At 39.7% G+C, this 21,734-nt stretch overlaps 1 protein-coding gene across 2 annotated transcripts; it reads left to right on the forward strand.

Moving 5' to 3' along the window:
• Positions 1 to 1,786: 1,786 nt before the first annotated feature.
• On the forward strand, positions 1,787 to 21,433 carry LOC127450694 (protein arginine N-methyltransferase 1-like). Of its 2 annotated transcripts, none has more exons than XM_051714973.1 (10): positions 1,787 to 1,935; positions 3,081 to 3,176; positions 3,367 to 3,522; positions 3,699 to 3,762; positions 6,523 to 6,665; positions 6,774 to 6,861; positions 6,970 to 7,085; positions 7,180 to 7,330; positions 7,436 to 7,557; positions 20,083 to 21,433. In XM_051714973.1, the coding sequence occupies exons 1-10, from the start codon at positions 1,909 to 1,911 to the stop codon at positions 20,164 to 20,166; spliced, it is 1,047 nt and encodes a 348-aa protein (XP_051570933.1). In that variant the 5' UTR covers positions 1,787 to 1,908; the 3' UTR covers positions 20,167 to 21,433. The 2 variants fall into 2 exon arrangements, with proteins under 2 accessions (XP_051570933.1, XP_051570934.1); XM_051714974.1 differs by having other exon boundaries at positions 1,830 to 1,935; positions 3,090 to 3,176.
• Positions 21,434 to 21,734: the final 301 nt, after the last annotated feature.

Consider the following 21,734-nt stretch of genomic DNA (forward strand, 5'->3'; position numbering starts at 1 on the left):
TTGTTTTTCAGGAGCTGGCTTGGCCCCTTAGTTCCAGTGAAAGGAACTCTGAATGCTTCAGCATACCAAGAGATTTTGGACAATTCCATGCTCCCAGCTTTGTGGGAACAGTTTGGGGATGGCCCCTTCCTGTTCCAACATGACTGCGCACCAGTGCACAAAGCAAGGTCCATAAAGACATGGATGAGCGAGTTTGGTGTGAAAGAACTTGACTGACCTGCACAGAGTCCTGACCTCAACCCGATAGAGCACCTTTGGGATGAATTAGAGCGAAGACTGCGAGCCAGGCCTTCTCGTCCAACATCAGTGTCTGACCTCACAAATGCGCTTCTGGAAGAATGGTCAAAAATTCCCATAAACACACTCCTAAACCTTGTGGAAAGCCTTCCCAGAAGAGTTGAAGCTGTTATAGCTGCAAAGGGTGGGCCGACATCATATTAAACCCTATGGATTAAGAATGGGATGTCACTTAAGTTCATATGCGTCTAAAGGCAGATGAGCGAATACTTTTGGCAATATAGTGTATGTAACTACTTAGTTTATGGCTTAGTTTGTGTAAGGGTGCCCTACTTACATCTTTTAGTTTGGTCTTTTTAGTTTTGGTCTGTTAAATTAATAAATTAATACCTTTAATATGAGCCGTTTAAACTTATCTTGTGCACTTTAGTCATGTTTGCACAAAATAGCAATTTTAGATATGAATCGTGTATAAAAAATAATACTATCAATTAACGTGGACTAAACAATTATTGTTGTTATTATTTGCCAAGAACAACTGGCATACTTACAGAAGTTACATACTGGAAAAAAGAACATTGCAACAAAAAAGAATAATCAGAATCAGAATCAGAATGAGCTTTATTGCCAAGTATGCTTACACATACAAGGAATTTGTCTTGGTGACAGAAGGTTCCAGTACACAAAAATAATACAGCAAGAAGACAGAGGTAATAAAAAATAGAATAAAAATAAAGAGCAAATAGAAAATATAAGTAGGCCTATATATAGAAATACACAAGACAAATATATATATATATATATATCAATCCTGATGGAAAATAAATAGATACAATAATTAAAGGGAACCAACCATCATAAGAGGTATGTAATTATTAATATAAATGTATTCAACAGTGTTCGTTGACATTGTTTACTTTTTTTTTTTTTTAGGACTAAACAATTAGCAATAGCACTTTCTGTAACAGTTTGGGCCAATGAAAGTCGCGTTTCAAAACGAGCAGAAAATGCAACAACATTTCACTAGGAAGAATCCCTGACAACTCTTGTCTGGTCTCCAAAATACGTTTCACAACAAAACACACGCGAGAAGTGCTCAACAAGGACATGTTTGTGCTTTGTTTGTTTCAAATAATTGAATGCGTGTGCATGCGAATTTATTCTGATAGAAACTATATTATTGTGTTCGCCATACAAATAGATGCATGATGAGACTGGGTTCAGGGAGCTGCTGTGGATGACACATCAAAACACATTTCACAGTGCAGGACTTGGAGTTGCAGACAGGTCTAGATATTTAAACTGTTAAATATCTCTCGGGCATCTGCGACGCATCGGCGAACACTCAGATCGCGTCTTTGAACATTCATACATATAACGATCGTCGCTCACGGGAGCGAGCACCGATTTGCCTCTGATTTCGGACTTTTGTCGCGATCTCCATTAACTGTCGGCGAGTGGAAAATCAGGGCTAAAATCGTGTAGCGTAAACTCAACGTAAGGTTGAGCCTATGGTGGAGATTTTCAAAAGAATGGGCGGTACTTTTAGGAAAACACGTGATTGCAGTCCAATCAGATATTTTAGCCGTAGCACAGAGGCCGGAACTTAACAAGTGTGTTTTGCACGAGCTGTGCTGCAGTCGTGGTGGAAGCCAGTTCAGCATCGTCGAAATGGCGGAGACCGCTGACAGAATGGAGGTAAGCTGGAGCCACTCAAGGCTATTGCGCTTATAACACACCCAGTATCAAATAGCGCGTTACACTCGTAAGGACTACCTTTATTTAAGCCGTTTTGGTTTTCTAGGCTTTAGTCGTTGAAGGGATTTGCTTGCTGCGTATGTAGTTGTCGTCAGGTGGTTAGAAATGTGCGCACACGCATCTTGAGCATCCATTTTAGCCCGCCGATGACAATTCATTCATTTGTCCTCACGTGTCTGCTAGTGCTAATTGGCTAAAAATGAGAGTAGCTTCTAGTTTTAAATGTGAGGTAGAACCATTTATAAAATACATTATCTACATCATGTTAGCGAGTCCCTTGTTCAGTTTTCCTGAGGGTCATTTAGAAAGCACGCTGGCTCACTAATAAGCTAAATCTGCTCGAATGACTTATTGTTGCGCACAGACCGCATGGGACTGAAGTCTGGGATTGAAACAGACTAGTTTTTTTAACTGCTTATGGCTTAGCTAACCGACCACGATTAATCACTTATTATTAGCCAAGATGCTGTAGTTGACCCTCTTTTTATTTTTTATATTTATTTTTTATTACTTTTTTTCGACCACGTTTTTACCCACATGGATGAAATTCAAAAGTTTGAAAAAAACCAAATTGTGTTAAATGATCGTGTTAATAAAAATAAAGTGTCGAGTAAGTCTCATAACTAGCACTTTCCTTTGTTTTGCAGTAACTTAAAATTGTTAGGCTGAAGAAAAAACTACTTGGAATAGTTTGGTCCATTTTAAATGGTCCTAACTGTTTTTAATAGGGCAATGCTAGTCTATGTTGCTAGCACAACATTTATAAGCCAGTTATTGTTGCATATAGACCAGCTTGACCAAAGTTGTCAAATAATATAAGTAAAATATGGTCCCCAAAACATGCTTGGCAATAAAATGGTTTTAATTCTACATTTCAGCAACTGAACTGGAACCAAAGGCTTTTTGTTGTTTTCAGGTCGCCTTTCTTGAAAGAAATTGTCTTATTTTTTATTTTGTCTATTTAAACCATGAGACATTATCGAAAATGCATTCGGTGTACTGGTTTCTGTGCAGCATAGTGAAATCACCTTACATCATCCTGGTTGTTTGTTTGTGCACAATTTGATGTCTTTTCCCCCCCTGAGGTGTCCCAGGGAGAGAGCTCAGCTAAGACTGCAGCAGAAGACATGACCTCCAAGGACTACTACTTTGATTCTTATGCACACTTCGGTATCCATGAGGTACAGTCTTATTGGACCATTATGTCTGATGAATAATGGTAGCACAGCATACAATATTCAGACTGTAAATCATTGTCAATCGAGACCCCTGTTTTGAATTGATGTCTTTTTACTTTTTTTTTTTATTTTTTTTATGAAAAATTAACTTTACTAGATTTATGACTTATGAAAATGTGTTCTGTGTCCACAGGAGATGCTGAAGGATGAGGTTCGCACTCTGACATACAGGAACTCCATGTTCCATAACAAGCATCTGTTCAAGGATAAGGTGGTGCTGGATGTTGGAAGTGGAACTGGCATCCTTTGTATGTTTGCAGCCAAAGCAGGGGCAAAGAAAGTTATTGGGGTGAGTGTGTAGACCCCACCCATTTTATGCAAATGTTCACCCCATTGTGTTTGAGATGGATATTGAGTAGTTTGGTTGAATGTGATGTGTGCCTGCCATGCTCATGTATATGGACAGTGATCATGCTGTGCTTTTGTCAGTTTCTTGAATATTCACTTTGTTCATTGTTTCCCCAGATTGAGTGCAGCAGCATATCAGACTATGCTGTGAAAATTGTGAAGGCCAACAAGTTAGATCATGGTAAGCACCAATCAGAGCTTTTAACTTTCACATTGTTGCAAAAGTCATTAGCACTTGGGATGGGCATTTTCAAGTAATTTTGTAGTCGAGTACTCTAACCCACAACTGGATTACTCAAATTAAAATGCGTGTTTCAAAAACTTTAATTCACAAACTTTACCAAGCACGGATTCAAAATAAGATAACTTCAACAAACTGTTTTTCTTTTGGGAAAAAAATTAATGAAATATGCATTAATAAGTGGGAGGGGGTGTGATTTAAAAATAACAGTAAAAAAACATTTGCACTCACCTGGGGCTTACATAGAAACCAAGACTGACGGCATGAGGGTAATGCACTGATATAAACTCTATGGACCCACCGGTGGGTTCATGGGGTGCTATATCGTGATAAGTTTACACCTAAAACATTGAAGTCCCCGTATACATAAGTCAGGCATGTGAGGTATTGTTTGAAAGCATAGAATCTGACCTTTTCAGAGAATACCATCACTTTTGCATTTGTTACAGAAAATAACAAAAGGCCTGAAAATGTGCGTTGAAAATTAACGCCCTCTAGAGGTAATGGGGTAGAAATATGAATATGGCACTTACATCGGCAAGTCATATATCAAATGAAAGCTCTCATTCTCTGGAATATGACTGTACAGTTTATTCTGTTCTCCTAATACCACATTTCAAAAGAATCACAATGAAATATGATTTCTGTAAGTCATTAATTACATATGTTCCATTTATGCACCGATCGTTGCTGCTGTAAGCCCCAAACAGCAAAAAACTTTATATCAGCTTTTACCTTAGGCAGTTGTCTAAAAAAACTAGCCATTTTTTTACTTGTCTGTGAGCTTGCTTGGCTGGGTAATCCAGATGTCCAGAACAAAATGTGCCATCCAGCAGGAAAATCATGCCAAATAAATCATCATGTTTGCGACAATTGATAAAATGTTATATATCATCGCAAAGACGAGGATCGCAGCTTTCTAATAACACCTAGATTGAGCTTCTAGTTCAGTCAGAGGCCGAGATGTTCAATTAAAACATTGAGGGTGGTGCATAAACTGAAATTAGACCACGTCTATGGACGAGCACATCTGTGAGGGCTAAAATGTGCTGGAGCACCACCTACATTTCAGATCTGTATATTGTGATGGAGAAAAAATTCTAGTGCTTGCTGTCACCTAGTAATCCTCCCTTATACATGAGGTGAGTAAAAAGTCCACTCCATGTATTGTGTTGTAAGTTCATCAAAAGAATAATACTTGACTAATTTCTTGCACCTGCAGACAAATTTATGAATTACAAGGGGAGTGGTCGCATCACTTTCAGTGCTAGACTTTCAATTCATCTTTTATAGAAAATTGACAATCTAATGGAGCTGTCTGGTTCAGTCAAAACCAGTTTGGTTTTGAAACTAAAGCCATTAGACTAATCACTTTCAGAAAAATATCATTACCTTTTTGGACATGTATTCTACCATGATAACCATTCAAAACCATGGTACTATCTTGACAGCATCATTGTACTGCCATATTTTTGGGTTAAGGTCCTGTATATTATAAATATTAATGACAGAATACAGAAAATAACATGAATATAAAAAAATGAAGAGAAAGTAATATAAGTGTAAGTTATAAAAGGAGGATGATGAGGTTAGATTTTAGGCAGCAGAGATGACAGGATGAATGTGCTAAGAGTGAGACAAGAAAAACATTAGAGCCCTATAATAAAAAAGACACTGTGCCGTTACCAGGGTAATGCTATGGTACTGAATGATTGATCATGTTTGTATTTCATGATACTGTCATGGCACTCCAAGGTGCTTTAAAAAAATACCTTGGTTTTACTTAACCCCATATTTTTGACATGTGTTAATCACAGAGCATGTCTGAAAATAAATACATGTGTAATAAATATGATGATGCTTTTTGTGAGAAATATAAAAGAATAGGCTTCCACCCCTGTCAAAAAAGATAAAAAACAAACAAAAACAAAAAAACACAAGATTATAAACACATGCAATCTTTTTTTTTTTTTTTTTTTTTTGAGGGGTTTTCTTAAGAGACCAAATTTTTTGCAATTTAGGACACAGTTTGTAAACAGTGAGCTTTTACATTTGAGTGTGAAAAATTTAAGGCGGCAGCCCAAAAAAGCATCAGAGTTTAACAAGTTAAAGGCTATCACATTTTTATAATTTCACAAGTTATTATTCAGAAAAATAAGTGGTCAAGTTTGGTTTTTATAAAATGCGCTCTGCCGGTGTTCAGAGATTTCAAGCACACGATACTGGTCTGATAAGCTCAGAGTTCGCTTCACTTTTTTCCCCACCATAAACGCTGATCCTCGTCTGTTGGTTTGCATGACTCCAAGAACCGAATACAAAAAGAGTAGAATTCAATAAGAATTAAAATATCACAAGTATTGCCACACTTTGTCTTTAAAAGCACAGACACCATTACATCTCTCATCCAACACCTCAGTACTCGTATCCACAGCGCCCTCCAGTGGACTCAATTGTAACAGCAATATGTGGTGAGAGATTCAGAGGGAAAACAATGTAATTCAGCACTGCTCGCAGCAGGCAAGTGTGGAAAGGAAAATTAATTTGCGATATTCGAAAAGTGTTTTTAATACTCGAGTAGCTGGTGCAGAACGTGTATTCGATTACTCGTGAACATCCCTAATTAGCACAGCTATGTTTCGGTAGTTTTGACAGTTTGAACATGATGTATCTTAATGTTTAAACCTTATTGTTTCTCTCCAGTTGTTACCATCATTAAGGGCAAGGTGGAGGAGGTGGAGCTTCCCGTGGAACATGTAGACATTATCATCTCTGAGTGGATGGGCTACTGTCTCTTCTATGAGTCCATGCTTAACACTGTCATTTATGCAAGGGACAAATGGCTGGTGGGTGAATGCTAACATCCTTGTGTTTCCCAAGCTATTTGGTAAAGAAATTGTTCTTGCTGACCTTAATTCTTCATTGTTCATTTACGTCATGTTTCTCTCTTTCAGAAACCTGATGGTCTGATTTTCCCTGACAGAGCTACACTCTACGTCACTGCAATTGAAGACAGACAGTACAAGGACTACAAAATTCACTGTACGTGTCGATCTAATAGCAGTTACATTTAAACATGCACTATTGAGGTATTTCAGTGCTTTTCTGACAAATGGCACCCTTTTAATTGTTTCATGTTCGCTTTATCAGGGTGGGAGAATGTTTATGGCTTTGACATGTCCTGTATCAAGGAAGTGGCCATCAAGGAACCACTGGTGGATGTTGTTGACCCCAAGCAACTTGTTAGTACTGCCTGCCTCATCAAGGTTAGTTTCCTCTATTCCAAATGTGCTCTCACAATAAGTTTTTTTAATTTTTATAAAGTTTGATTTCAATTTACCCTTTTTCTCTGTGCACTAGGAGGTGGACATCTACACAGTGAAGATTGAGGACTTATCCTTCACATCACCATTCTGCCTGCAGGTGAAGAGGAATGACTACATCCATGCACTGGTCACTTACTTCAACATAGAGTTCACTCGCTGCCACAAGAGGACTGGCTTCTCTACCAGTGCGTTCCCCCCCTCCCCCACACACACACTTTGTTTTGTAACCATACAATTTTCTCATGAGTGTTGTATGAGTGTCCAGTTGAAATGCAGTGTTGTTTCTTCAGGCCCAGAGTCTCCTTACACTCACTGGAAGCAGACTGTGTTCTACCTTGATGACTATCTAACTGTAAAGACTGGAGAGGAGATCTTTGGCACCATCAGCATGAAACCCAACATCAAGAATAATGTAAGCTCCTTCATGTATTCAGCCCCTGCCATGCTGAAACCTCACTTTTTTTTTTTTTAAGAATATAATCTGTTCTTTTCTAGTTTACCATCTGAGCTGGTCGATATTATACATTAAACAGTAATGTTGTATTGTCTTTGTAAATATTTCTCTAATTTTGACTAATAATATCTATCTTAAGGGGGTCGTTAGATTTTAAGTTCTGCCAGTTCTAAATCAAACTCAGATGAAGTAGTGCGATAAGATTACATTTGAAACAGAGTTAAGAAATTGCGGTTATGGCCTTGCGAGTTAAGTAAACCGCAAAAAGCTGTGTTTTATAGCTTGTATTCAGTCAGCGATGCCTGATCGAGCGGCGTCCTCTACTAGGTGTGTGTGTGGCACATGCTGAGCAGCGCAGCAATATAAGTTAATCATATTACAATTCAGATTGTCTTGCCAGGCAGCTAAAGACTTATTTGATAGGTCCTGGTTTACTTCTCTCCCACTTCGTGCAAAACACAGCTCGTTTGATCTCATTTAACGTAACATGAGATCACATTAAACTAATGATGACGCACGAGAGCAGCGCTGCAGTTCGTGTCTGAGGAGAGGAAGAATTACATAGTTCAGTCCAAATTCACTCCAAACCTTAGTGGGGGGGCTGCCCCCTAGTAGTCAAGCGCGTCTGTATGTCTATGGGCAAATGATCTGTAATATTTGACAATAATAGCCTAATAATTTTTTTTTTTTTTGATTTAACATTTTTATTAAAACACAGAAGAACAAAACGTAATTATAAATACACAATCAAATTTTAACACCCACTACCACCCCTCCTCCTCCCCAACCCCACCCCAAACCTCAACAAACATCCCTGTGGTCTTAGATGAACACGCACAAAAGAATACAAAAACCAACAACTAAGAGAAAGAAAAAAATAATAATAAAATATATATATACATCACACACACTGACAGTTATCCCTCTCTCTCCGCTGTTCCACCCGAGAACCCTCCAAGAATGCTAAATATCCACCCCATTTTCTTACAAACAAATCTGGATTCCCTAGTCTTCTATAAGACCCCTCTTCTAAGGCTGCCACTCTCCCCATCTCCGAGCACCACTCCTGAAACGGGGGTGCTCCAACCCCTCAAAATCACCTGCCTGGCGACCATAACACAGGTTAGGACCCAATCCTCCATGTTTATTCTCCACATTGATTTCTGCCCCATCTCCCAAAATACAGAGTCTGGGACAAAACGAAACCTGAGTACCCAAGACATCACATACAAAATTCTGAATTCTCAACCAAAACCCTTGGAACATAATGCACCCCCAAAAATCATGGGTTATATCTCCATCCTCCGATTGGCATCGCCAGCAGGTAGGTGTGTCTTTTAAGACCAAGCCTATACAGTCTAGAGGGGGTCCAATAGAATCTATGTAAAATCTTGAACTGAATAAGGCGAACCCTTGCATCTCTAGATACAGACATTTTTCAGAATCTTAGTCCACACTCCATCCTCCAATACCAAATTCAAATCTTTCTCCCATAATCTCTTAATAGAAGTTAAAGCTCCATCCACCATACTCTGAATTAACAGGGAGTAATACACTGATGCCTCATGACCTTTTCCAAAAGCCGCAATCACCTCTCCCAAAGCATCTGCCGCCTCATGGGGGTGTGCGCTACTCCCAAAAATAGTACAAAAGCAGGTGGCGCAATTATAAATATCTATAAAACTGAGGTCTGGGGATCCTAAAATGTTGGACCAAGTTTTCAAACGATCTCAACACTCCACTTTCATATAGGTCACCGAGTGTAGCAACCCCCCTCACAATCCACTCTGGCCAGCAGAAAGGGGACTTGCCAATACATAATCTTGGGTTCTGCCCAATAGGCACTTTAGTCCATACCAAGTGTAAATGCGAAATAACGGGGTGTAACTTTTGCGATCAGTTTGATAGAGATGTTTTGTAATGGCGAAATAGGGGCAAGAACTGCCTGTTCAATAACAAACCAGGGAGGGGCTCTCTCAGGTGGAAGCGACCAATGAGCCAAATGTCTGAGACTGAATGCATAGTAATAAAACAAAATCTTGGGTAGACCTAGCCCTCCTTTGTCAATCGGCCTATGTAACTTATTAAAATGCAATCTGGGACATTTACCATTCCAAATGAAGGACTTCGCTACACTATCAAATTCCTTGGAAATAAGAGAGGGGACATCTACAGGGAGAGATTGTAGTAGGTAGTTAAATTTTGGAATACAATTCATTTTAATAACATTAACCTTCCCAATCATCGATAAATGTAATGAAGCCCACCTGCCCACATCGCTTGAATCTTTTTATTAAAGGGTCAAAATTAACAACAACTAAATCAGACAAATTTGCTGGGAATAAAATCCCTGGCTATAAAACGGCGCCTGGCTGGAAAGCCGTTACTGGACGGTATGCCGTCAGAGCCAAAGCTTCGGATTTAGACCAATTAACTTTGTATCCTGAGAACTTGGAAAAGGAATTAATAATTCTGTGGAGGCAAGGCATAGATCTAGTAGGTTCAGAGACAAATTATAAAATATAAGCTTATGCGCCACACTTCCCGCCACCACCCCTGGAAAATCATCCTCCCCCCTTATTGCGTCTGCTAATGGTTCCAGGGCATGACAGAAGAATAAAGGGGAAAGAGGGCAGCCCTGCCGAGTGCCCCTATCCAGAGTAAAATAATCTGAAATTAATCAATTTGTTTGTACCTCTGCTACAGGGTGTCTATAAAGTAACTTAATCCAACCAATAAATGTACTCCCGAACCCATACATTTCCAAAATCTTAAAATAATCCCATTCTACCATACCAAACGCCTTTTCGGCGTCAAGTGAGATGGCAGCGACCAGAGATGATCATTTGCTACTGACCACATGATATTGATGAGACGCCTGATGTTATCAGAAGAGCTGCGGCCCCGATTAAACCCCACCTGATCTATATGTATAAGAGATGTCATAACCTTACTAGTTGGATCGGGGATATTGGACGGTAACTTTTACACTCGCTTGGATCTTTGTCCTTTTTAAGAATCAGACTGATCCGGGCTTGTGTCATGGTTGGAGGAAGCTTTCCATTCTTTAATGATTCAGTATAAACTTCTAACAAAAGTGGAGCCAGTTCTGTAGCATAGGATCTAAAAATTCTGCGGCAAAACCATCTGTCATAGCCTTGCCAGTAGGTAGGGACTTAATTACATTGTCAAGCTCCTCCAAGGTTATCTCAGAATCAAGAGCGTTTTTTGGCTCAGTCTTCAGTTTAGGAAGATCTAATGGTTCCACAAAGTTTCTAATATCTTCATCAGTAGACAAAGACGTGGAACTATAAAGATCAAGATAGAATTCTTTAAAAGCATTATTAATATCAATGGCTGAGGTAAATATTTCACCACCAGCAGATTTCACTGAGGGAATGATAGAAAGAGACTCTCTCTGTTTTATATATCTAGCCAGAGGCTTCCCTGCTTTGTCACCCGACTCAAAGTATGACTGTCTTGCCCTGAATAACCAAAACTCCACTTTCCACGACAAAATAGTATTATATCTATTTCATAATAGCGCTCCTAGTCGCTATTTCGGTTCTGTTTGAAGTTCTCTGTAATTTCAATATCTTTTGAAGTATTTCAGTTCTCTGAGGCCATCAGCTGACACGGTGCTTCAGCGCTGCCTCTGCACTTTTAATATTCTCTTCCAACTCGGAGTTCTCGTGGTTTGAATTTTTTGATGAATGAGGCATACTGTATGATCCGACCCCCTAAGAACCGACTTAAGTGCCTCCCAAGCCACGCCCACATTGATTTCAGTCTTTAACATTTGTTGGAAATCAGGATTTTGCCAACGGGACACATTAAGGCGCCAACTATATGATTTCTTTTTCTCTATATGTGGCAACATCTCTAAACTCACAAGGGCATGATCTGAGGCTAAGATATTTCCATTCAATAACAGATGAAATGAGGGATTTGGATATCAAAAAAAAAATCTATTCTAGAATAAATCTTATGGACTGATGGAAAAAAAAAAAAAAATGTATAGTCCCTACCAGATGGGTTCAAAAGTCTCCAAATATACGTAAGACCAAGATTTTTACACATCCTGTGAAGCGTCAGTGTTGCTCTAGGGGGTTTACACACTTTTGCTTCACTGTGATCAAGGACTGAGTCCATCAAAAGATTAAAGTCTCCTCCCAATATTATGTCATGAGGGGTGCCAGCGGTTTGCAGCATCCCTTCAAGATCTATAAAGCCCTATCATCAGCGTTAGGTGCGTAAATATTAGCCAAAATCAACCTGAATTTCAGCTAAAACAATAATGACTCTCCCTACTTTATCTTTAGTCTGTTTGAGACCTTTGAATTGTAGATGTTTATTAATCAATATAATGACTCCCTTGCTCTTACTTGAGCCAGCACTAAAAATATGTCCACCCCATATCTTCCCAAATTTTTCAGCTTCCTGCGGGGAGAGATGTTTCTTGAATAAACACTATCATATTTCTGACGTTTAAGAAAAGTAATAACCTTTCTCCTTTTTACGGGATGCCCCAACCCTTTTACATTCCATGTGGAGAGAGTACACACATTAACATTTGACATTTTGATATAGTAGAAAATATAAATTGTCGACCAAAATTATACAGACCACATTCCCCATTAGTGAAACAATCAAACCCCGAACTTCCCCCCAAACAGAAAAAAGAAAAACGTGGGCATTAACCCCGCGCACGAAAGCGCCAACCGGCGACAATCCCTCTAAATTCAAAAGGTCCGTGAACGCCCACGAGCCCCCACGACAACTTTGCCATCGGATTGCTCAATTTTGCCTCAAATTTGTGAGGCAAAATTACATAACAGAAAATACTTTGTAAAATAAACCCCAGCCAATAGGCAGAATGAACACACAACATGTAGATTCATTCACAGAACTGACTCAAAGATGTGATCTTCCACAAAACAAATTCCAGCTGATATAAAACAGTTAAGATTCCTCGGACAGACAAACGAATTTTCAGTGAGCCGGCTGTTATGAGTTCAGCAGATGACGTAATCATTCCAATGTCCCGTAAAAATACTCAGCAAAACAAACTCCAGCCAGCAGGAGGAATAAGCACGAAGAACGAACAGATGAATCCACAGCTGTTCCAAAGGAGTGTTGTTCAATAGAACAAGCTCCAGCTGCTAGGCAGAAACCATACAAAAAGAAACAAAACTGGCATCCCGGTTCCCCGGATGGTCGAGTCAATTCACTCGGAGGCCGCATAAAATATATACCATGACTTACACAATCCGTCAACTTTATAAAAGACATCCTTTGTGTGAGCATGTATATATTGTATGGTCATCCATAGTGTCCAATCTCAAACTGGCCAGGAACTTCAATGCAAAAGTAATCTTTCGTCAATGCAAAAATTCTTTAAGGAAAAGTGTTATTCACAAAAACTACAGCTGCTCGGCGGAGCCAACACAAAAAGAAAAAAGAAACCAAAATGACGCCCAGCTTCCTCAAAAGCCAGAGTAAGTACAGCGATTCGACTCACTCACACGAAACACCCAATGGTTTATTCACCCATTGATTCAATAAAAGACATTGCCTGTTTGGGACATGTAAATACTTTGCGACCGTCCTTCGTTTCTGTTCTCAATTTAGCTGGAAACATCAGAGCAAAAGTGATCTTTCGCTGATGTAAGAGTTTCTTACATTCCTTGAACTGATTGCGTTTCTCTCGTTGAACTTGCAAAGTCCGGGAACAAGAAAATATGGTTCTATAATAAATACAGCAAGTATTTACATGTCCCAGTCAGGCAATGTCTTTTATTGAAACAATGGGTGAGTAACCATTGGGTGTTTCTCTTGTGAGTGGATTTGACTCACTGTACATACTCTGGCTTTCGGAGGAAGCTGGGCGCCATTTTTGTTTCTTTTTGTGTTGGCTACGCTGAGTGGTTGGAGTTTGTTTTGGTTTGTGGATTAACACTTTTCCTTAAAGAAACTTTTGCATTGACGGAAGATCACTTTTACAATGAAGTACCCGGGCAGATTGAGAATAGACACTACGGATGACCACAAAATATCTACATGCCCACACAAAGGATGTCTTTTATAAAGTTGGCAGACTGTGTAAATCATGGGATATACTTTTATGTGGCCTCAGTGAATTGACTCTTGACCATCCGAGGAATCGGGATGCGTGTTTCATTTCCTTTTGTGCTGGTTCCGCCTAGTGGTTGGAGCTTGTTTTGTTAAATAACACTACTTCGGGACAGTTATGGATGAATCTGTCAGTTCCTTGTGCTTATGCCTCCTGTTGGCTGGAGTATGATTTGTGGAGTATTTTCGTGGGACACTGGAATGATTGTCATCTGCTGCACTCAGAAGATTTGTTTGTCTGACGAGGAAACTGAACGGCTTTATATCGGCTGGAATTTGTTTTGTGAAAGAACACACCTTTGAGACAGTTCTGTGAATGAGTCTACATGTTCTTTGTGTTTATTCTACCTATTGGCTGGGGTTTGTGTTACAAAATATTTGATGTTATGTAGTTTTCCCTTACAAATTTGTGAGGCAAAATTGAGCAATCTGATGGCAAAGTTGTCATGGGGGCTCTCGTAGGTGTACTTGACTCAGAGTTTAAAGGGATTGATGCTGGTTGGCGCTGTCGTGCGCGGGGTTAATGCACATGTTTTTCTGTTTTTGTTTGGGGTTTTGTTGCATTAATGTTGAAATGTGGTCTTCATAATTTTGTCTTTCTATTATATCAAAATGACAAATGTTAATATGAGTGTACTATCACTCTCCACATGGAATGTGAATGGGTTGGGGCACCCCATAAAAAGGTTATTTCTTTTCTTAAACGTAAGAAATATTATCTAGTGTTTCTTCAAGAAAACACATCTTTCCCCGCAGGAAGCTGAAAAATTTGGGAAGATATGGGGTGGATGTGTTTTCTTTAGTGTTGGATTAAGAGCAGGGGAGTCATTATGTTGGTAAATAAACATATACAATTCAAATGTCTCAAACAGTTTAATGATAAATTAGGAAGAGCCATTATTGTTTTAGCAGAAATTCAGGGGCAAAGTCTGATTTTGGCTAATATTTATGCACCTAACGCTGTGATCAGGGCTTTTTTTTTATAGATCTTGAAGGGATGTTGCAAGCCGCTGGCACCCCTCATGGCATAATTTTGGGAGGAGACTTCAATCTTTTGATGGACTCAGTCCTTGATCATAGCGAAGCAAAAGCGTGTAAGCCCCTAGAGCAACATTGACGCTTCACAGGATGTGTAAAAAATCTTGGTCTTACAAATATTTGGAGACTTTTGAACCCATCTGGTAGGGACTATACATTCTTTTCATTTGTCCATAGGATTTATTCTAGAATAGATTCTAAGTCCCTCATTTCATCTGTTATTGATTGCTCAGTTGGAAACATCTTAGTCTCAGATCACACCCTGGTGAGTCTGGAGATGTTGCCACATACGGAGAAAAATAAATCATATAGTTGGCTCTTTATTGTATCCCTTTTGCAAAATCCTGATTCCCAAAAAAATGTTAAAGACTGAAATCAGTGTTTATATGGAGACCAACTGATTCTCAGTATCCTCTGTGGGCATGGCTTGGGAGGCACTTAAAGCAGTTCTTAGGGGTCGGATCATACAGTATGCCTCCATCAAAAAATCCAAAGTATGAGAACTCATGGAGTTGGAAGGAAATATTAAAAGTGCAGCGGCAGAGCTGAAGCGCCATATGTCATCTGATGGCCTCAGAGAATTGACCAGATTGAAATATAGATATAATACTATTTTGTTGCGGAAAGTGGAGTTTTGGTTATCCAGGGCAAGACAGTCATACTTTGAGTCGGGTGACAAAGCAGGGAAGCTTTTGGCTAGATATATAAAGCAGAGAGAGTCTTTTTCCACCATTCCCTCAGTGAAATCTGCTGGTGGTGAAATATTTACCTCAGCCATTGATATTAATAATGCTTTTAAAGAATTCTATCTTGATCTTTATAGTTCCACGTCTTCGTCTACTGATGAAGATATTAGAAACTTTGTGGAACCATTAGATCTTCCTAAACTGAAGACTGAGCCAAAAAAACGCTCTTGATTCTGAGATAACCTTGACGAGGTAATTAAGTCCCTACCTACTGGCAAGACTCCGGGGACAGATGGTTTTGCCGCAGAATTTTTTTAGATCCTATGCTACAGAACTGGCTCCACTTTTGTTAGAAGTTTATACTGAATCATTAAAGAATGGAAAGCTTCCTCCAACCATGACACACACCTGGATCAGCCTGATTCTTAAAAAGGTCAAAGATCCAAGCGAGTGTAAAAGTTACCGTCCAGTTTCCCTGATCCAACTAGATGCAAAACTTTTGGCTAACCGATTAAGTTAAGGTTATGACATCTCTTATACAGTGCATCCGTAAAGTATTCACAGCGCTTCACTTTTTCCACATTTTGTTATGTTACAGCCTTATTCTAAAATGGATTAAATTCATTATTCTCCTCAGTTCTACAAACAATACCCCATAATGACAACGTGAAAGAAGTTTGTTTGAAATCTTTGCAAATGTATTTAAAATAAAAACGAAAAAAAAAAAATTACATAAGTATTCACAGCCTTTGCTCAATAATTTGTTGAAGCACCTTTGGCACCAATTACAGCCTCAAGTCTTTTTGAGTATGATGCTACAAGCTTGGCACACCTATTTTTGGGCAGTTTCTCCCATTCTTCTTTGCAGGACCTCTCAAGCTCCATCAGGTTGGATGGGGAGCGTCGGTGCACAGCCATTTTCAGATCTCTCCAGAGATGTTCAATCGGGTTCAAGTCTGGGCTCTGGCTGGGCCACTCAAGGACATTCACAGAGTTGTCCCGGAGCCACTCCTTTGTTATCTTGGCTGTGTGCTTAGGGTTGTTGTCCTGTTGGAAGATGAACCTTCGCCCCAGTCTGAGGTCCAGAGTGCTCTGGAGCAGGTTTTCATCAAGGATGTCTCTGTACATTGCTGCATTCATCTTTCCCTTGATGCTGACTAGTCTCCCAGTTCCTGCTGCTGAAAAACATCCCCACAGCATGATGCTGCCACCACCATGCTTCACTGTAGGGATGGTATTGGCCAGGTGATGAGCGGTGCCTGGTTTCCTCCAGACATGATGCTTGCCATTCAGGCCAAATAGTTCAATCTTTGTTTCTCATGGTCTGAGAGTCCTTCAGGTGCCTTTTGGCAAACTCCAGGCGGGCTGTCATGTGCCTTTTACTGAAGAGTGGCTTCCGTCTGGCCACTCTACCATACAGGCCTGATTGGTGGAGTGCTGCGGAGATGGTGGTTCTTCTGGAAGGTTCTCCTCTCTCCACAGAGAAATGCTGGAGCTCTGTCAGAGTGACCATCGGGTTCTTGGTCACCTCCCTGACTAAGGCCCTTCTCCCCCGATCGCTCAGTTTGGTCAGGCTTCCAGCTCTAGGAAGAGTCCTGGTGGTTCCAAACATCTTCCATTTATGGATGATGGAAGCCACTGTGCTCACTGGAACCTTCAATGCTGCAGAAATATTTCTGTACCCTTCCCCAGATCTGTGCCTCGATACAATCCTGTCTCGGAGGTCTACAGACAATTCCTTGGACTTCATGGCTTGGTTTGTGCTCTGACATGCACTGTTAACTGTGGGACCTTATATAGACAGGTGTGTGCCTTTCCAAATCATGTCCAATCAACTGAATTTACCACAGGTGGACTCCAATCAAGTTGTGGAAACATCTCAAGGATGATCAGTGGAAACAGGATGCACCTGAGCTCAATTTTGAGTGTCATGGCAAAGGCTGTGAATACTTACGTACATGTGATTTTTTTTTTTTCGGTTTTTATTTTTAATAAATTTGCAAAGATTTCAAACAAACTTCTTTCACGTTGTCATTATGGGGTATTGTTTGTAGAATTTTGAGGAAAATAATGAATTTAATCCATTTTGGAATAAGGCTGTAACATAACAAAATGTGGAAAAAGTGAAGCGCTGTGAATACTTTCCGGATGCACTGTAGATCAGCTGGGGTTTATTCGGGGCCGCAGCTCTTCTGATAACATCAGGAGTCTCATCAATATCATGTGGTCCGTAGGGAATGATCGGTCTCCAGTCGCTGCCATCTCACTTGATGCCGAAAAGGCATTTGATATGGTAGAATGGGATTATCTTTTTAAGATTTTGGAAATGTATGGGTTCGGGAGTACATTTATTGGTTGGATTAAGTTACTTTATAGACACCCTGTAGCAGCGGTACAAACAATTTCAGATTATTTTACTCTGAATAGGGGCACTCGGCAGGGTTGCCCTCTCTCCCCATTATTGTTCTGTCTTGCCCTGGAACCATTAGCAGCCGCAATAAGGGGGGAGGATGATTTTCCAGCAGTGATTGCGGGTGGTGTGGTGCATAAGCTTCTGCTTTACGCAGATGATATTTTATTTGTCTCTGAACCTACTATACTGAACAAAAATATAAACGCAACATGCAACAATTTCAAAGATTTTACTGAGTTACAGTTCATATAAGGAAATCAGTCAATTGAAATAAATTCATTAGGCCCTAATCTAATCTAAGCATTGCGTATGGAAAATTTCTGGGATCTTTTATTTCAGCTCATGAAACATGGGACCAACACTTTACATGTTGCATTTATATTTTTGTTCAGTGTAGATCTATGCCTTGCCTCCACAGAATTATTAATTCCTTTTCCAAATTCTCAGGATAAAAGGCAATTGGTCTAAATCCGAAGCTTTGGCTCTGACAGCGTACTGTCCAGTAACTGCTTTCCAGCCAGGCGCCTTCCAGTGGCCCAAACAGGGCATTAAGTATTTGGGGATTTTATTCCCAGCGAATTTGTCTAATTTAGTTAGTTAATTTCGATCCTTTAATAAAAATGTTTGAGCGATGTGGGCAGGTGGGCTTCATTACATTTATCGATGATTGGGAAGGTTAATGTTATTAAAATGAATTGTATTCCAAAATTTAACTACCTGCCACAATTTCTCCCTGTAGATGTCCCCCTCTCTTATTTCAAACAATTTGATAGCATAGCGAAGTCCTTCATTTGGAATGGTAAACGTCCCAGATTGCATTTAATAAGTTACATAGGCTGATGACAAAGGTGGGCTAGGCCTACCCAAGGTTTTGCTTTATTACTATGCGTTCAGTCTCACACATTTGGCTCATTGGTCAATTCCACCTGAGAGAGCCCCTCCCTGGTTTGTTATTGAACAGGCAGTTCTTGCCCCTATTTCGCCATTACAAAGCACCTCTATCAAACTAATCGGAAAAGTTGTTACACCCCGTTATTTCACATTTACACTCGGTATGGACTAAAGTGTCCAGATTGTTTAAATTGGACACTTATTTAAATGTTGCCTCGCATATGGCAGAACCCAAGATTGTGTATTGGCAAGTCCCCTTTCAACTGGCCAGAGTGGATTGTGAGAGGGGTTGCTACACTCTGTGGCCTATATGAAAGTGGAGTGTTGAGATCTTTTGAAAACTTGGTCCAACATTTTGGGATCCCCAGACCTCAGTTTTATAGGTATTTACAACTGCACCACTTGCTTTGTACTATTTCTGGGAGTAGCACACACCCCCCTAAGGAGGCAGATGCTTTGGGAGAGGTGATTGTGGCTTTTGGAAAAGGTCATGAGGCATCAGTGTATTACTCCCTGTTAATTCAGTGTCTGGGGGATGGAGCCTTCTCAAGAGAGTTTGGGAGAAAGATTTCAACTCTGCATTGGAGGAAGGAGTGTGGGCTAAGATTCTTCACAAATTTAAGTCTGCATCTAGAGATGCAGGGGTGTGTCTTATATAATACAAAATTTTGCATAGATTTTATTGGACTAGACTGTATAAGCTTGGTCTTAAAGACACACCCACCTGCTGAAGATGCCAATCGGAGGATGGAGACATGACCCATGTTTTTTGGTGGTGTGTCAAGATCCAGAATTTCTGTTTGAAGGTTCCCCTGATAGCCTAGAATGAAATGTGATGCACTGTGCCAGAAGTGAGCCCCCTGAGGTAAAACGCGGAAGTGACTGCATAGTCTATTGATTTAAAGATGGCATTGCATGACATGATGTATTTTGTAATGTGACTGTTGATCCCAGCTCTGAGATTCATCAGACTTGCTATCCTGTATTTGCGTCCGGTGGTAGTTTAAATGGAGGCGTAAAACTCTCAAAATGTCTCATTGCAGAGCACAGCAGAATAGGCAGATTAATATAGAACGGTGATTAAAACGGACTGGAACTACCTGTGATTTAAACTGTTTTAAGGCATGCATTCTAGACGATCAGAATAGAGCATTCAAATAGACCATAGTATAACATAGTGCTTATAAGAGTGTTGTATTATTACAGTTCTACTGCCTTGAGATGGTTCACATTCCTGTCCATTAGGTGGATTTTGTTTTTATATATTGTATGTTGGTTTCATATAAACTCACTCATTGCCTTTTTCTTTCTTTCTCCCTCCAGAGAGATCTTGACTTTAATGTCGACATCGACTTCAAGGGTCAGCTTTGTGAGGTGTCCAAGACATCAGAGTACCGAATGCGCTAGTGTTTGTGTGTGTGTGTGTGTGTGTGTGTGTGTGTGTGTGTGTGGGTGGGGCAAATCGGAGAGCAGTGCATGTTTGTGTTACCATGTTCTCTTTGTTTCATGACTACATGTGACAGACATTTTTTTTTTTTTTGTCTTGTGGTATATTGTTGGATGAGGATTGTGAGTTCTTGACCATTTTTAAATGAATGATTTAGTTTCATGTAATTATATGCCAGAGGGGACTCAACATAGCATTTTTTTTTGTGCAATATTTTTATTTTTTTGTACAATTCCTTTTGGCCCAGTTTTTCCAAATTTTAGGTGTACCATTTAGCCTCTATGCTCCCTAGGGTGCATGCTTGCGCACACATGACTGCATTCTTTGCCTGTATGTCTGTTGGAGGTCAGTCTCTGGCTGAATTGTAAGAAGTGTATATGGCAACATACCATCCATCTTCTGTGTGTTTTGTTTGTTTTTCTTACATAAGAACAGTAGGAGTCTCCTGTGTGAGTTTTCCCCTACCATGTCAACGTGTCTGTGTTGGTTACTGTAAGAACTGTAAATCAGCTAATTTCACTGTGTAAAGGAGCTCTGCCCTGTGATAAGTTAAATGAGCCCATGTTGGTTTGTATTTCTGCTCTGTACTTTTGTGGCCAATATGAAGAGTAGTGGAGGTAGTTCTGTTAGACCATCAGTAGAGGTGCCTCCCATTCCATTTTTGTCTTTGGGGGAAAGTTTTAATTCGTCTAGTGTTACCATTTATAATATTTTTGTTATACTTTTGTGGCAATGACACAGAGGATAATGTTATATTATGTATGAGGCAACCTAGTAATCTACTGTGTAACTCATAGATGGTGTTAATGAGCATTATTTTAGATCTGTTTGCCTTTTAAATGTCACATTGAAAATTCATCCAGTGAATGACTTTGGTTAAGCTTATCTGCTGCTTTTTTGCACTGTAAGCACTTAAAACAAGCTTCTCAGACCCAGACCTATAGTTTTATTCAGCTAAGGAAAACTTCAGACTAAATTCTTAATTTGTGTTTTTAGTGAAGGGTGATACTTTTCCTGTGTTTGAGTAACTTTACATGGGCCCATATTGTGACTTCAGTTTTCATGTGTTGCGAAGTACTACAGTGTTTTTGTCCAGGAGTGCGAGTTCTCACATTTTGTTTAGCACTGGTGTGGGTTATTAACAGACAGGCATTTGTCCAATAGGAAGTGTGTTTTTCTTTTTTTCTTTTCTTTTTTTTGAAATAAAAACAATAAATTGGAACTTTACATGGTATGTTTTCAATGACCAAAAATGCAAAATTAAAAATTTGAACATTTTAGGCCCTTTCCCAAATGATGTGTTTGGTGTGGAGTTGGACTTGCTGTCCTATGACATCTTCATTTGTGATCTTGAAAGACAATGTACGAGGCTGTTTGATGTCTTAATTGACATTTTATCTATCAGAATAAAGTTGTAGGCTAATGCATATTACACCGGGTTCACACATGCACCGTGAGCGGGGCGGTCGCGTTGGCTGCGTTCGTCTCTTCCACGAGAAACTGCAGTGCCTCTGCGCAAGAAATAAAG

This window comes from Myxocyprinus asiaticus, chromosome 13, assembly GCF_019703515.2.
Source record: "Myxocyprinus asiaticus isolate MX2 ecotype Aquarium Trade chromosome 13, UBuf_Myxa_2, whole genome shotgun sequence".
Lineage (NCBI taxonomy): Eukaryota > Metazoa > Chordata > Actinopteri > Cypriniformes > Catostomidae > Myxocyprinus > Myxocyprinus asiaticus.

Excerpts from the sequence above, each read along its gene's own strand:
- LOC127450694 (XM_051714973.1), top strand. The coding sequence starts at position 1,909 with ATGGCGGAGACCGCTGACAGAATGGAG. Across the intron at positions 1,936-3,080 it reads AGACCGCTGACAGAATGGAG|GTGTCCCAGGGAGAGAGCTC; the intron begins GTAAGCTGGAGC and ends TCCCCCCCTGAG. Across the intron at positions 3,523-3,698 it reads GGGCAAAGAAAGTTATTGGG|ATTGAGTGCAGCAGCATATC; the intron begins GTGAGTGTGTAG and ends TTGTTTCCCCAG.